The sequence below is a fragment of the Protomyctophum bolini genome (genome assembly GCF_963924005.1).
Source record: "Protomyctophum bolini genome assembly, chromosome: 10".
Lineage (NCBI taxonomy): Eukaryota > Metazoa > Chordata > Actinopteri > Myctophiformes > Myctophidae > Protomyctophum > Protomyctophum bolini.
The window spans coordinates 45652482-45664981 of record NC_137871.1 but is presented as its reverse complement, the minus strand read 5'-3'; the positions used below and the strand labels follow the sequence as shown (position 1 = coordinate 45664981).

The window sequence follows — 12500 nt, the reverse complement described above, 5'->3', positions numbered from 1 at the left end:
TAATAATAACTAGGTGATTCTTCCCAGCGTGGTGCTATAATAATAACTAGGTGATTCTTCCCAGTGCGGTGCTATAATAATAACTAGGTGATTCTTCCCAGTGCGGTGCTATAATAACTAGGTGATTCTTCCCAGTGCGGTGCTATAATAATAACTAGGTGATTCTTCCCAGTGCGGTGCTATAATAATAACTAGGTGATTCTTCCCAGCGCGGTGCTATAATAATAACTAGGTGATTCTTCCCAGTGCGGTGCTATAATAATAACTATGTGATTCTTCCCAGTGCGGTGCTATAATAATAACTAGGTGATTCTTCCCAGTGCGGTGCTATAATAACTAGGTGATTCTTCCCAGCGCGGTGCTATAATAACTAGGTGATTCTTCCCAGTGCGGTGCTATAATAATAACTAGGTGATTCTTCCCAGTGCGGTGCTATAATAACTAGGTGATTCTTCCCAGTGCGGTGCTATAATAACTAGGTGATTCTTCCCAGTGCGGTGCTATAATAACTAGGTGATTCTTCCCAGCGCGGTGCTATAATAACTAGGTGATTCTTCCCAGTGCGGTGCTATAATAATAACTAGGTGATTCTTCCCAGTGCGGTGCTATAATAATAACTAGGTGATTCTTCCCAGTGCGGTGCTATAATAATAACTAGGTGATTCTTCCCAGTGCGGTGCTATAATAACTAGGTGATTCTTCCCAGTGCGGTGCTATAATAATAACTAGGTGATTCTTCCCAGCGCGGTGCTATAATAACTAGGTGATTCTTCCCAGTGCGGTGCTATAATAATAACTAGGTGATTCTTCCCAGCGCGGTGCTATAATAACTAGGTGATTCTTCCCAGCGCGGTGCTATAATAATAACTAGGTGATTCTTCCCAGCGCGGTGCTATAATAACTAGGTGATTCTTCCCAGCGCGGTGCTATAATAACTAGGTGATTCTTCCCAGCGCGGTGCTATAATAATAACTAGGTGATTCTTCCCAGCGCGGTGCTATAATAACTAGGTGATTCTTCCCAGCGCGGTGTTATAATAACTAGGTGATTCTTCCCAGTGCGGTGCTATAATAATAACTAGGTGATTCTTCCCAGCGTGGTGCTATAATAATAACTAGGTGATTCTTCCCAGTGCGGTGCTATAATAACTAGGTGATTCTTCCCAGCGCGGTGCTATAATAACTAGGTGATTCTTCCCAGCGCGGTGCTATAATAATAACTAGGTGATTCTTCCCAGCGTGGTGCTATAATAATAACTAGGTGATTCTTCCCAGTGCGGTGCTATAATAATAACTAGGTGATTCTTCCCAGTGCGGTGCTATAATAATAACTAGGTGATTCTTCCCAGTGCGGTGCTATAATAATAACTAGGTGATTCTTCCCAGTGCGGTGCTATAATAATAACTAGGTGATTCTTCCCAGTGCGGTGCTATAATAACTAGGTGATTCTTCCCAGTGCGGTGCTATAATAACTAGGTGATTCTTCCCAGTGCGGTGCTATAATAATAACTAGGTGATTCTTCCCAGCGCGGTGCTATAATAATAACTAGGTGATTCTTCCCAGTGCGGTGCTATAATAATAACTAGGTGATTCTTCCCAGCGCGGTGCTATAATAATAACTAGGTGATTCTTCCCAGTGCGGTGCTATAATAATAACTAGGTGATTCTTCCCAGCGCGGTGCTATAATAACTAGGTGATTCTTCCCAGCGCGGTGCTATAATAATAACTAGGTGATTCTTCCCAGTGCGGTGCTATAATAACTAGGTGATTCTTCCCAGTGCGGTGCTATAATAACTAGGTGATTCTTCCCAGTGCGGTGCTATAATAATAACTAGGTGATTCTTCCCAGTGCGGTGCTATAATAACTAGGTGATTCTTCCCAGTGCGGTGCTATAATAACTAGGTGATTCTTCCCAGCGTGGTGCTATAATAATAACTAGGTGATTTTTCCCAGCGCGGTGCTATAATAATAACTAGGTGATTCTTCCCAGCGCGGTGCTATAATAACTAGGTGATTCTTCCCAGCGTGGTGCTATATTAATAACTAGGTGATTCTTCCCAGCGCGGTGCTATAATAATAACTAGGTGATTCTTCCCAGCGTGGTGCTATAATAACTAGGTGATTCTTCCCAGCGCGGTGCTATAATAACTAGGTGATTCTTCCCAGTGCGGTGCTATAATAATAACTAGGTGATTCTTCCCAGTGCGGTGCTATAATAATAACTAGGTGATTCTTCCCAGTGCGGTGCTATAATAACTAGGTGATTCTTCCCAGCGCGGTGCTATAATAATAACTAGGTGATTCTTCCCAGTGCGGTGCTATAATAACTAGGTGATTCTTCCCAGCGTGGTGCTATAATAACTAGGTGATTCTTCCCAGCGCGGTGCTATAATAACTAGGTGATTCTTCCCAGCGCGGTGCTATAATAACTAGGTGATTCTTCCCAGCACGGTGCTATAATAATAACTAGGTGATTCTTCCCAGCGCGGTGCTATAATAACTAGGTGATTCTTCCCAGCGCGGTGCTATAATAATAACTAGGTGATTCTTCCCAGTGCGGTGCTATAATAACTAGGTGATTCTTCCCAGCGCGGTGCTATAATAATAACTAGGTGATTTTTCCCAGCGCGGTGCTATAATAATAACTAGGTGATTCTTCCCAGCGTGGTGCTATAATAATAACTAGGTGATTCTTCCCAGTGCGGTGCTATAATAATAACTAGGTGATTCTTCCCAGTGCGGTGCTATAATAACTAGGTGATTCTTCCCAGCGCGGTGCTATAATAACTAGGTGATTCTTCCCAGTGCGGTGCTATAATAATAACTAGGTGATTCTTCCCAGTGCGGTGCTATAATAATAACTAGGTGATTCTTCCCAGTGCGGTGCTATAATAATAACTAGGTGATTCTTCCCAGTGCGGTGCTATAATAATAACTAGGTGATTCTTCCCAGTGCGGTGCTATAATAACTAGGTGATTCTTCCCAGTGCGGTGCTATAATAATAACTAGGTGATTCTTCCCAGTGCGGTGCTATAATAATAACTAGGTGATTCTTCCCAGTGCGGTGCTATAATAACTAGGTGATTCTTCCCAGTGCGGTGCTATAATAATAACTAGGTGATTCTTCCCAGCGCGGTGCTATAATAATAACTAGGTGATTCTTCCCAGTGCGGTGCTATAATAATAACTAGGTGATTCTTCCCAGTGCGGTGCTATAATAACTAGGTGATTCTTCCCAGTGCGGTGCTATAATAATAACTAGGTGATTCTTCCCAGTGCGGTGCTATAATAACTAGGTGATTCTTCCCAGCGCGGTGCTATAATAACTAGGTGATTCTTCCCATAAGCCAGATTCCAATATCCCAAAATATAAGAACTGTGTTTTATTGGTATTATAATCCCCATAGAGCAGGGGTGGGCAACTGGCGGCCCGGGGGCCACATGCGGCCCCCACCTTCACTTAATGTGGCCCTCAGGTTAATAATAATAATAATGTTGGTTCCAGCTGTTTACAATTCCACAACATGCAAACATGACCTGCTTTAATTACTTCAGTCTAAATTAGTAGCTAAATGCTCAACACACGTATAATTAAAGGCATTTGAAATGACATAAAAATGTAATTTTCAGGATTCCAATTCGAATATAGCAAATTCGTGTCGCGCTGCGACACGTTTTGAGCTTGTAGATCGGCTATTTTTGCTACGACAGTAATATATGGCCCTAGGGAGTGAGTGTGGAAATATAGTGGCTCCTCTCCATCGTCAAAGTTGCCCAGCCCTGCCATAGGGCGATCTTAGATCGCCTCACATAAGAACCGTGTTTGAAAGATAATCAAATCATCCCCGGCCGTTTCACTCATATGGATATGAAGAATCAACTGACTGAGAGGTGGGAGTTAACCTGACGCTGCCAGATGAGGGCGCTATTGGGGAAACATATTCCCCATATTCATATTGAAAAAAAGGAACAGCCCCGTCATCGAATTTGCTTCCGCGATCCCAGATCCAAATAAGCTGTGAAACAAATTTGTGTAGCAAGCTTTTTGGATCTGGCAGCGTCAGGTTAGGTGGGAGTCCCTGAAACTACATATTTTCAGATGGGGGTCGGCGGCCAAATACAGATCATTCTGGGGGTCCTTGACCTGAATGGATTTGAGCACCCACTGACATAGAAACACGGGGGTTTCAGGAATGACGTTAATGACCTTCTACCTTCTCTCTCAGCTCCCAGAGACGCTGGTGGGCGCGGCGTCTGTCTCAGGCTCTCCCCATCGGAGGAGGAGGAGGAGGAGGAGGAGAGGGAGGTCTCCAGGGCTACAGCACCGTGGGCGTAGGAGGAGACCCTTCACCCCCTCACCGCTTCCTGTCGCTCCCCCACCCTCCCCGGGGGTCACCCCGGGGTGACCCCCGGGCGGACCCAGAGGAGGACCTCACCATCTCCCCCTACGCCAGCTACACCGTCAGCTCCGAGCGGCTGGCCCCGGTGCTCTGTGGCTGGCTGGACAAGCTGTCCCCACAGGGGTGAGAGAGAGAGAGAGAGACGCACGCACGCACACACTGTAACGGTTTGATATAGATCATGGATCTAGGGGTGCCAGCCAGGCAGTTGTATCCTTTTTTTTTTTCTTTTAAATTTTTATCCCACGATTTTGTAACCCAGTTTTCTTTTCACCCAGTGCCAATTATCTAATGTAATCCTGGGCGCTACACTTCCTCTGCCAACCTGGGGGGGCAGTGGACTGACCTCATGCCTCCTTCTATGCATGAGGAGTCCAAGCTGCTTCTTTTCACCTGACAGGGGGGAATTTCCCCGGCCGGACGTAGCGCGTGGAAGGGACACGTTATTCCAACCAGTTCCTTTCCCCTCCATCAGGCGCCCCGGCTGGCCAGGGGGAGGCAGTTTAGAGACCAGGATTACTGCATGTTTTTTGTGAGGGTACCTACCCTAGGGGACACGGGGAGAACATGTGAGGGTACCTACCCTAGGGGACACGGGGAGAACATGTGAGGGTACCTACCCTAGGGGACACGGGGAGAACATGTGAGGGTATCTACCCTAGGGGACACGGGAAAACATGCAAACTCCACACAGAAAGGCCCTTTCGCCAACCCCCGCCTCGGGTATGGGCACTGATGACGCGGAGGAGGGAACACGCCGACGGTGCCCACAGCGTCCCCAGCGGGAATCGAACCCAGGACCTTATCTAGCTGTGAGGCAGTTGTATCCTGACAAAATGTTAAGAGGGTAAAGCGTTGCATAAGGCTGTGCAGCTTAATGTGGCCCGCCCCACACTGCACACCCTGTAGAGTCACTTGTAACACAATAAACACAGACACGGTAGATTGCAGTTAATAAGTTGTATATATTGAAACGTTCAACGCACATATAGGTTCACCACAGTTCAGCTCAGTAATCAGTTCCCATACAGTTCCAGCTTATATCCAGCCCTTGAACAAACGCCAAAACCCGACAGCTATGTGTCTCGTACCCTGCACGGTATCCGCTGGTTTGTACCATAGACTAAAAAATATGGACAAAGTGTTCTCCGGGTCTAACATGAACGTAAAATGAAGCCTGTCAGTCCTTGCAATGGAAGTCGCCATCTTTCTAGATCCGTTTGGGCCCAGCTGGCCCATTGGCTGGCCCAGACAACGAGGCGGGACTTCCCCCCCTTCTTCTTCGTTGGTTTTTATTTTGACTCGAGTGGGAGGGGGATCCCGTTCATAGACTGGGACGGTAGCCACGCCCCTCAGAACATGCGCGACTTTATGGTCATTTTTTAAATAAATGGTACCATAATTAGAAATGAGACTTTAAACTAGTGACTGGAAGCAGAAAGTATTCATGACCATGTTTATTAAGGTAATACAGTCTAGGTGAAGTTGGGCCCAAATACATGGACCTCTATGGGGCTATGGGTTTTTCTGGGTCCAGCGCCACAACAGGCCATTATATGAACTTTCATTTCCTTAGTGGCTTCACAAAATATCTGTCGGACTGCCCTCCTGGTTTGTACCGGAACCCCTCAGCTGTTCTGTTGTGTATCCACGTTAGTTACTCACTCACGGCCGTACGGTGCGGTGGTTAAATCCCCACTGATTCCAAGGTGTCCTCCTTACGATCCAAGCGATCCCCGGGGCGTCCTCTCAGTGTGATATCCTCTCCGTTATGACTTGTCGTCCAGAAGATAACGTTCCGTGCGCACAACGAATGATAAACTTAAAGGGTTACAAGTTAACCAAACAAAACGTAACCACGAGTCCAACAAACACCTCCAGCCCTCACCGCTGTCACAGCTGACAGCCCTTCCTCCTGTCGCTACAGCCAGGTGCGTGACGTCAGGGCATAAAAAGAACGTATCAGTCTGGAGTGAACTGACGGCACAAATGGGCGTGCATGGCGTGCGTGCGTGGCGTGCGTGTCTGCTGTCTGCTGTATATGCTCTGTCTCTCTCTCTCTCTCTCTCTCTCTCTCTCTCTCTCACTGTGCCCAACACATCTGTTCATTTCAGGAACTACGTTTCTGTTCATTTCAGGAACTACGTTTTCCAGAAGCGCTACGTGAAATTTGACGGCAAAAACCTCATGTACTTTGGCAGCGAAAAGGTCTGTCTGTCTGTCTGTCTGTCTGTCTGTCTGTCTGTCTGTCTGTCTGTCTGTCTGTCTGTCTGTCTGTCTGTCTGTCTGTCTGTCTGTCTGTCTGTCTGTCTGTCTGTCTGTCTGTCTGTCTGTGTCTGACCTGTCTGTCTGTCTGTCTGTCTGTCTGTCTGTCTGTCTGTCTGTGTCTGACCTGTCTGTCTGTGTCTGACCTGTCTGTCTGTCTACCAGGATGTGTATCCTAAAGGAGTGATCCCATTGGCTGCCATCCAGATGGCCCGCCCCGCTAAAGACAACAAGTTTGAGATCGTAACGACTCACCGGATATTTGTGTTCCGCACTGAAAATGAAGGTACGCACGCTCACACACACGCACGCACGCACGCACGCACGCACGCACGCACGCACACACGCTCACACACACGCACGCACGCACACACGCTCACACACACGCACGCACGCACGCACGCACGCACGCACGCACGCACGCACGCACGCATGCACGCACGCACGCACGCACGCACGCACGCACGCACGCATGCACGCACGCACACACGCACGCACGCACGCATGCACGTGCTGGAGACACCTGTCTGTGTCTCCCCAGCAGTGAGACAGTTTCATGGTACCTGTCTGTGTCTCCCCAGCAGTGAGACAGTTTCATGGTACCTGTCTGTCTGTCTCCCCAGCAGTGAGACAGTTTCATGGTACCTGTCTGTCTGTCTCCCCAGCAGTGAGACAGTTTCATGGTACCTGTCTGTGTGTCTCCAGCAGTGAGACAGTTTCATGGTACCTGTCTGTCTGTCTGTCTCCCCAGCAGTGAGACAGTTTCATGGTACCTGTCTGTGTGTCTCCAGCAGTGAGACAGTTTCATGGTACCTGTCTGTGTCTCCCCAGCAGTGAGACAGTTTCATGGTACCTGTCTGTGTCTCCCCAGCAGTGAGACAGTTTCATGGTACCTGTCTGTGTCTCCCCAGCAGTGAGACAGTTTCATGGTACCTGTCTGTGTCTCCCCAGCAGTGAGACAGTTTCATGGTACCTGTCTGTGTCTCCCCAGCAGTGAGACAGTTTCATGGTACCTGTCTGTGTCTCCCCAGCAGTGAGACAGTTTCATGGTACCTGTCTGTGTGTCTCCAGCAGTGAGACAGTTTCATGGTACCTGTCTGTGTCTCCCCAGCAGTGAGACAGTTTCATGGTACCTGTCTGTCTGTGTCTCCAGCAGTGAGACAGTTTCATGGTACCTGTCTGTGTCTCCCCAGCAGTGAGACAGTTTCATGGTACCTGTCTGTGTCTCCCCAGCAGTGAGACAGTTTCATGGTACCTGTCTGTGTGTCTCCAGCAGTGAGACAGTTTCATGGTACCTGTCTGTGTCTCCCCAGCAGTGAGACAGTTTCATGGTACCTGTCTGTCTGTCTCCCCAGCAGTGAGACAGTTTCATGGTACCTGTCTGTGTCTCCCCAGCAGTGAGACAGTTTCATGGTACCTGTCTGTGTCTCCCCAGCAGTGAGACAGTTTCATGGTACCTGTCTGTCTGTCTGTCTCCCCAGCAGTGAGACAGTTTCATGGTACCTGTCTGTCTGTCTCCCCAGCAGTGAGACAGTTTCATGGTACCTGTCTGTCTGTCTCCCCAGCAGTGAGACAGTTTCATGGTACCTGTCTGTGTGTCTCCAGCAGTGAGACAGTTTCATGGTACCTGTCTGTGTCTCCCCAGCAGTGAGACAGTTTCATGGTACCTGTCTGTGTGTCTCCAGCAGTGAGACAGTTTCATGGTACCTGTCTGTGTCTCCCCAGCAGTGAGACAGTTTCATGGTACCTGTCTGTGTCTCCGCAGCAGTGAGACAGTTTCATGGTACCTGTCTGTCTGTCTCCCCAGCAGTGAGACAGTTTCATGGTACCTGTCTGTCTGTCTCCCCAGCAGTGAGACAGTTTCATGGTACCTGTCTGTCTGTCTCCCCAGCAGTGAGACAGTTTCATGGTACCTGTCTGTGTGTCTCCAGCAGTGAGACAGTTTCATGGTACCTGTCTGTCTGTGTCTCCCCAGCAGTGAGACAGTTTCATGGTACCTGTCTGTCTGTCTGTCTCCCCAGCAGTGAGACAGTTTCATGGTACCTGTCTGTCTGTCTCCCCAGCAGTGAGACAGTTTCATGGTACCTGTCTGTCTGTGTCTCCCCAGCAGTGAGACAGCACTGGGTGGTGACCCTCCAGGAGCGCGTGCGGGACCAGCTGGTTTTCGGGCGACCTCGCTTCGGCGCGGGGCGTCACTGTCAGAGGCACGGCTTCCTGGAGCTGAAAGGGACCAAGAACAAGGTCTACGCCGCCATCAACACGGAGCACATCTGGCTCTACAAGACTGAGCAGGTACAAATACACTGAACACATCTACATCACATAGGGCCTGATTCTTCAACGCGTTTACGCTGATATAATGACGTGAAGCTAGCGGAAAGGCATTTACGTGGATTTCCCACATTCATTTGGAATTCATGGAAATGGCCGTGAACTTGACGCTCACGTAGGTTGGTCGGAAACTCCGTAAAATCCCACGGGACCTCTGTAGGTGGCGGACGAATTTACGGATATATTCAGAAGGCTTTAGTCTTCATGCTGAATCAATAAATAGTTCCCAAATCGCAGATAAAATATGTAGGCATGTGTCCCGACCCTAACATTGTTCAGCACATAAAAAAATGATATATAAAAGCCGAGTGCACTTGCACTTGTATCATCATGCCTATTGCCTATGCATGCATTCTAGAGGCAAGTCCCATAAGGAAACTGCCCCTGCAAGCGACACCTTTTTATTTATTTATTAGGATATTTCTATAGCATGCGCGATTGCGCTGCTCACTTGACAGCCTTCTCTCGCAGTGCAACGCGTTGTGAGCTTGTAGATCGGGCCGACTCGCGCTGCATGTTAAAAAACAAACTCACAATTATAATAAGAACATAGGCCTACACTTATCTGCATTCTGCACTGTACGAATCCAACGTTGTTTAGTGTGTGTTAGTGTTGTTTAGTGAGTCAGTTCTCTGACTGTCGGTGTGTGTGTGTGTGTGTGTGTGTGTGTGTGTGGGGCGGACAGCAGCATGCGGCCGCTGAACCGAGTCCAATCTGGGTGAAATTTACATTGGAAAATTAATATAACGGCGCGGTGAGCCCGGCAAGGACAGAACACGGCCCGGCCCGACTGCATTATATGGTCTATCTATGGCATTCTATGGTTCACAGACATGCCGGTCTGACAGACAGACAGCAGTCACGACGAGGGCTATAAATCCACATTATGGCATCAGCGCGTGCAATTTGGCCAGTCAGTTTTAAGCCAGCTCACCTTAATTAATTATAATATGGGCAACGTTGTAGCTGTGTAGGCTGTAGGCTACTACATTGATCTCATCATGAGATCAATCAAGTTTGCCGTGTCCCGCGAATCATTTTAATATGACGACATCATGAATTGAATTTACATCTGATACATCGGATATCTATTTTACTTCTGCAGGCGAGTGTTCTTTCTTTTTTTTATAACCCTCAGGTGCATTCATCAGTAAGGGCTTATCATTGCCGAGTTGTAATATAGCATTTGGTCGTGTGGTGAGCAGTACAAATGAACTTCTTTCACATTATGTGAAAGTAACTGTAACATATCAGTTAACTCTGACATTTGGATCGAGTGAAGCAATGCGTGCCAAGTTGGCAAGTTTCGTTTATAATTATATAGGCCTACAGTACATATAGCCTAACTCGCGCTGTTTGCTTGAAGATCTGTCCGTGCAGAGAACCTCCTGTCAAAATTAACTACTCTACAAGCTCATCGCGCTGTTGTATAGAATTTAAAGTTTGGGAATCCTCTGTGCCGGCTATGATGACGTATTTCGAGATTTCCTGTTGCCTTATATGGTGTAGAATGGGCGTGGATGTTCCAACTAACCAGGCGACACCAGGCGAATCGCTTGAGGAAAATGCGGAAAGGATACACTCAGCGATCCGCACAAATGAAGCTTCTCTGAATAACACGTCATCTCAACGTAGCTTGATCGGACGGATAAATACGATATCTGTTTCCGCCACAGTGTAACGGTGGCGTATTTCTTTTTAATGAATCAGGCCCATAGACTGTAAAAAATATGGACAAAGCGTTCCGCGGGTCTAACGTGAACGTAAAATGAAGCCTGTCAGTCCTTGCAATGGAAGTCGCCATCTTTCTAGATCCGTTTTGGCCCAGTTCAGGCCAGCTGGCCCATTGGCTGGCCCAGACAACGAGGCGGGACTTCCCCCTTCTTCTTCGTTGGTTTTTATTTTGACTCGAGTGGGTGGGGGATCCCGTTCATAGACTGTAACGGTAGCCACGCCCCTCAGAACATGCGCGACTTTTTTTAAATAAATGGGACCATAATTTTCCAAAAAGAATATTATGACATTAGAAATGAGACTTTAAATTAGTGACTGGAAGCAAAAAGTATTCATGACCATGTTTATTAAGGTAATACAGTCTAGGTGAAGTTGGGCCCAAATACATGGACTTCTATGGGGCTATGGGTTTTTCTGGGTCCAGTGACAGCGCCACAACAGGCCATTATATGAACTTTCATTTCCTAACGCCAGGGCTCCACTGGGCGCGTCTGCGTCGCGTTGCGTCTCCGACGCGTGCGTCAAAAAACGAACCGGTTCAATTTTAATGGTGACGGAGACGCGACGCAACGCGGGGCGTCGCGGGCAGTGGAGCCACCCTTCATTGAATAAAAAGGGAACATTCTGTCACGGTGACGCTGACGCGACGCAGACGCGCCCAGTGGAGCCCTGGCGTTAGTGGCTTCACAAAATATCCGTCTGACTGCCCCCCTGGTACAGATACACTGAACACATCTGGCTCTACAAGACTGAGCAGGTATAAGGTTTGGCCCATAGTGTTTATATCTCATTTTGGATTACATTTTTTACTGTTTTCTGATATAAAGTGACTGTGTGCGTGTGCGTGTGTGTGTGTGTGTGCATGTGTGTGCGTGCGTGCATGTGTGTGTGTGTGCGTGTGCGTGCGCATGGCGTGCAGTGTTTCCGCTCAGGGATCGGCATCACGCTGATTGAAGCCAGAGGATCCACCATCAGAGATGGAAAACACCGAAGCTTTGACCTCATCACGCCCTACAAGACCTTCAGGTTAAAAATACACCCCTAACACCCTAAAATAACACCCTACAAGACCTTCAGGTTAAAAATACACCCCTAACACCCTAAAATAACACCCTACAAGACCTTCAGGTTCAAATAACACCCTACAAGACCTTCAGGTTAAAAATACACCCTAAAATAACACCCTAAAACAGGGGTGTCAAACTGGTGATCCGCGGGCCGCATGCAGCCCGCGAAAACCCCCCCCCCCTTTTTTTTAATAGCTAAAATATAGGCTAATAAGTAAGGCTGCATGATATATGGAACATGTACCTTCATCAGAGTGGAGAATATAAGTATAAATCAAGTTGAGCAAAGCCACTCTTCTCTGCCCCTCTCTCTAACAGACACAGTTAACGATCGCTTGTCAAGTGCCTGCCAGACAGACAATCAGATGAAATGAAGGCAGGTGTAGAGTAGAGTGTAGACTTTATATCAAGTACTTCATACCAGCCCCTTATGAAACTACTTCTCCCTCTCCCTCTCCCTCTCCCTCTCCCTCTCCCTCTCCCTCTCCCTCTCCCTCTCCCTCTCCCTCTCCCTCTCCCTCTCCCCCTCCCTCTCCCCCTCCCCCTCCCCCTCTCCTCCCTCTCTCTCCCCTCAGCTTCACGGCCGAGTCAGAGAGGGAGAAGCGTGATTGGACAGAGGCGGTCCAGGAGTCCATCGCAGAGACCCTGTCGGACTACGAGGTGGCCGAGAAGATCTGGTCCAACCTCAGCAACCGTGT

At 48.1% G+C, this 12500-nt stretch overlaps 1 protein-coding gene across 1 annotated transcript in view; it reads left to right on the top strand.

Moving 5' to 3' along the window:
* arap3 (ArfGAP with RhoGAP domain, ankyrin repeat and PH domain 3) overlaps positions 1 to 12500 on the top strand; it is a 58101-nt gene that overhangs the window by 14788 nt on the left and 30813 nt on the right. The window contains exons 9-14 of the mRNA XM_080773981.1: positions 4231 to 4527; positions 6543 to 6612; positions 6835 to 6955; positions 8777 to 8961; positions 11655 to 11761; positions 12378 to 12500. The exon at positions 12378 to 12500 is cut by the window's right edge and continues 77 nt beyond it. Coding sequence (XP_080630107.1) covers positions 4231 to 4527; positions 6543 to 6612; positions 6835 to 6955; positions 8777 to 8961; positions 11655 to 11761; positions 12378 to 12500 — 903 coding nt within the window. The remainder of the gene's footprint in view (positions 1 to 4230; positions 4528 to 6542; positions 6613 to 6834; positions 6956 to 8776; positions 8962 to 11654; positions 11762 to 12377) is intronic.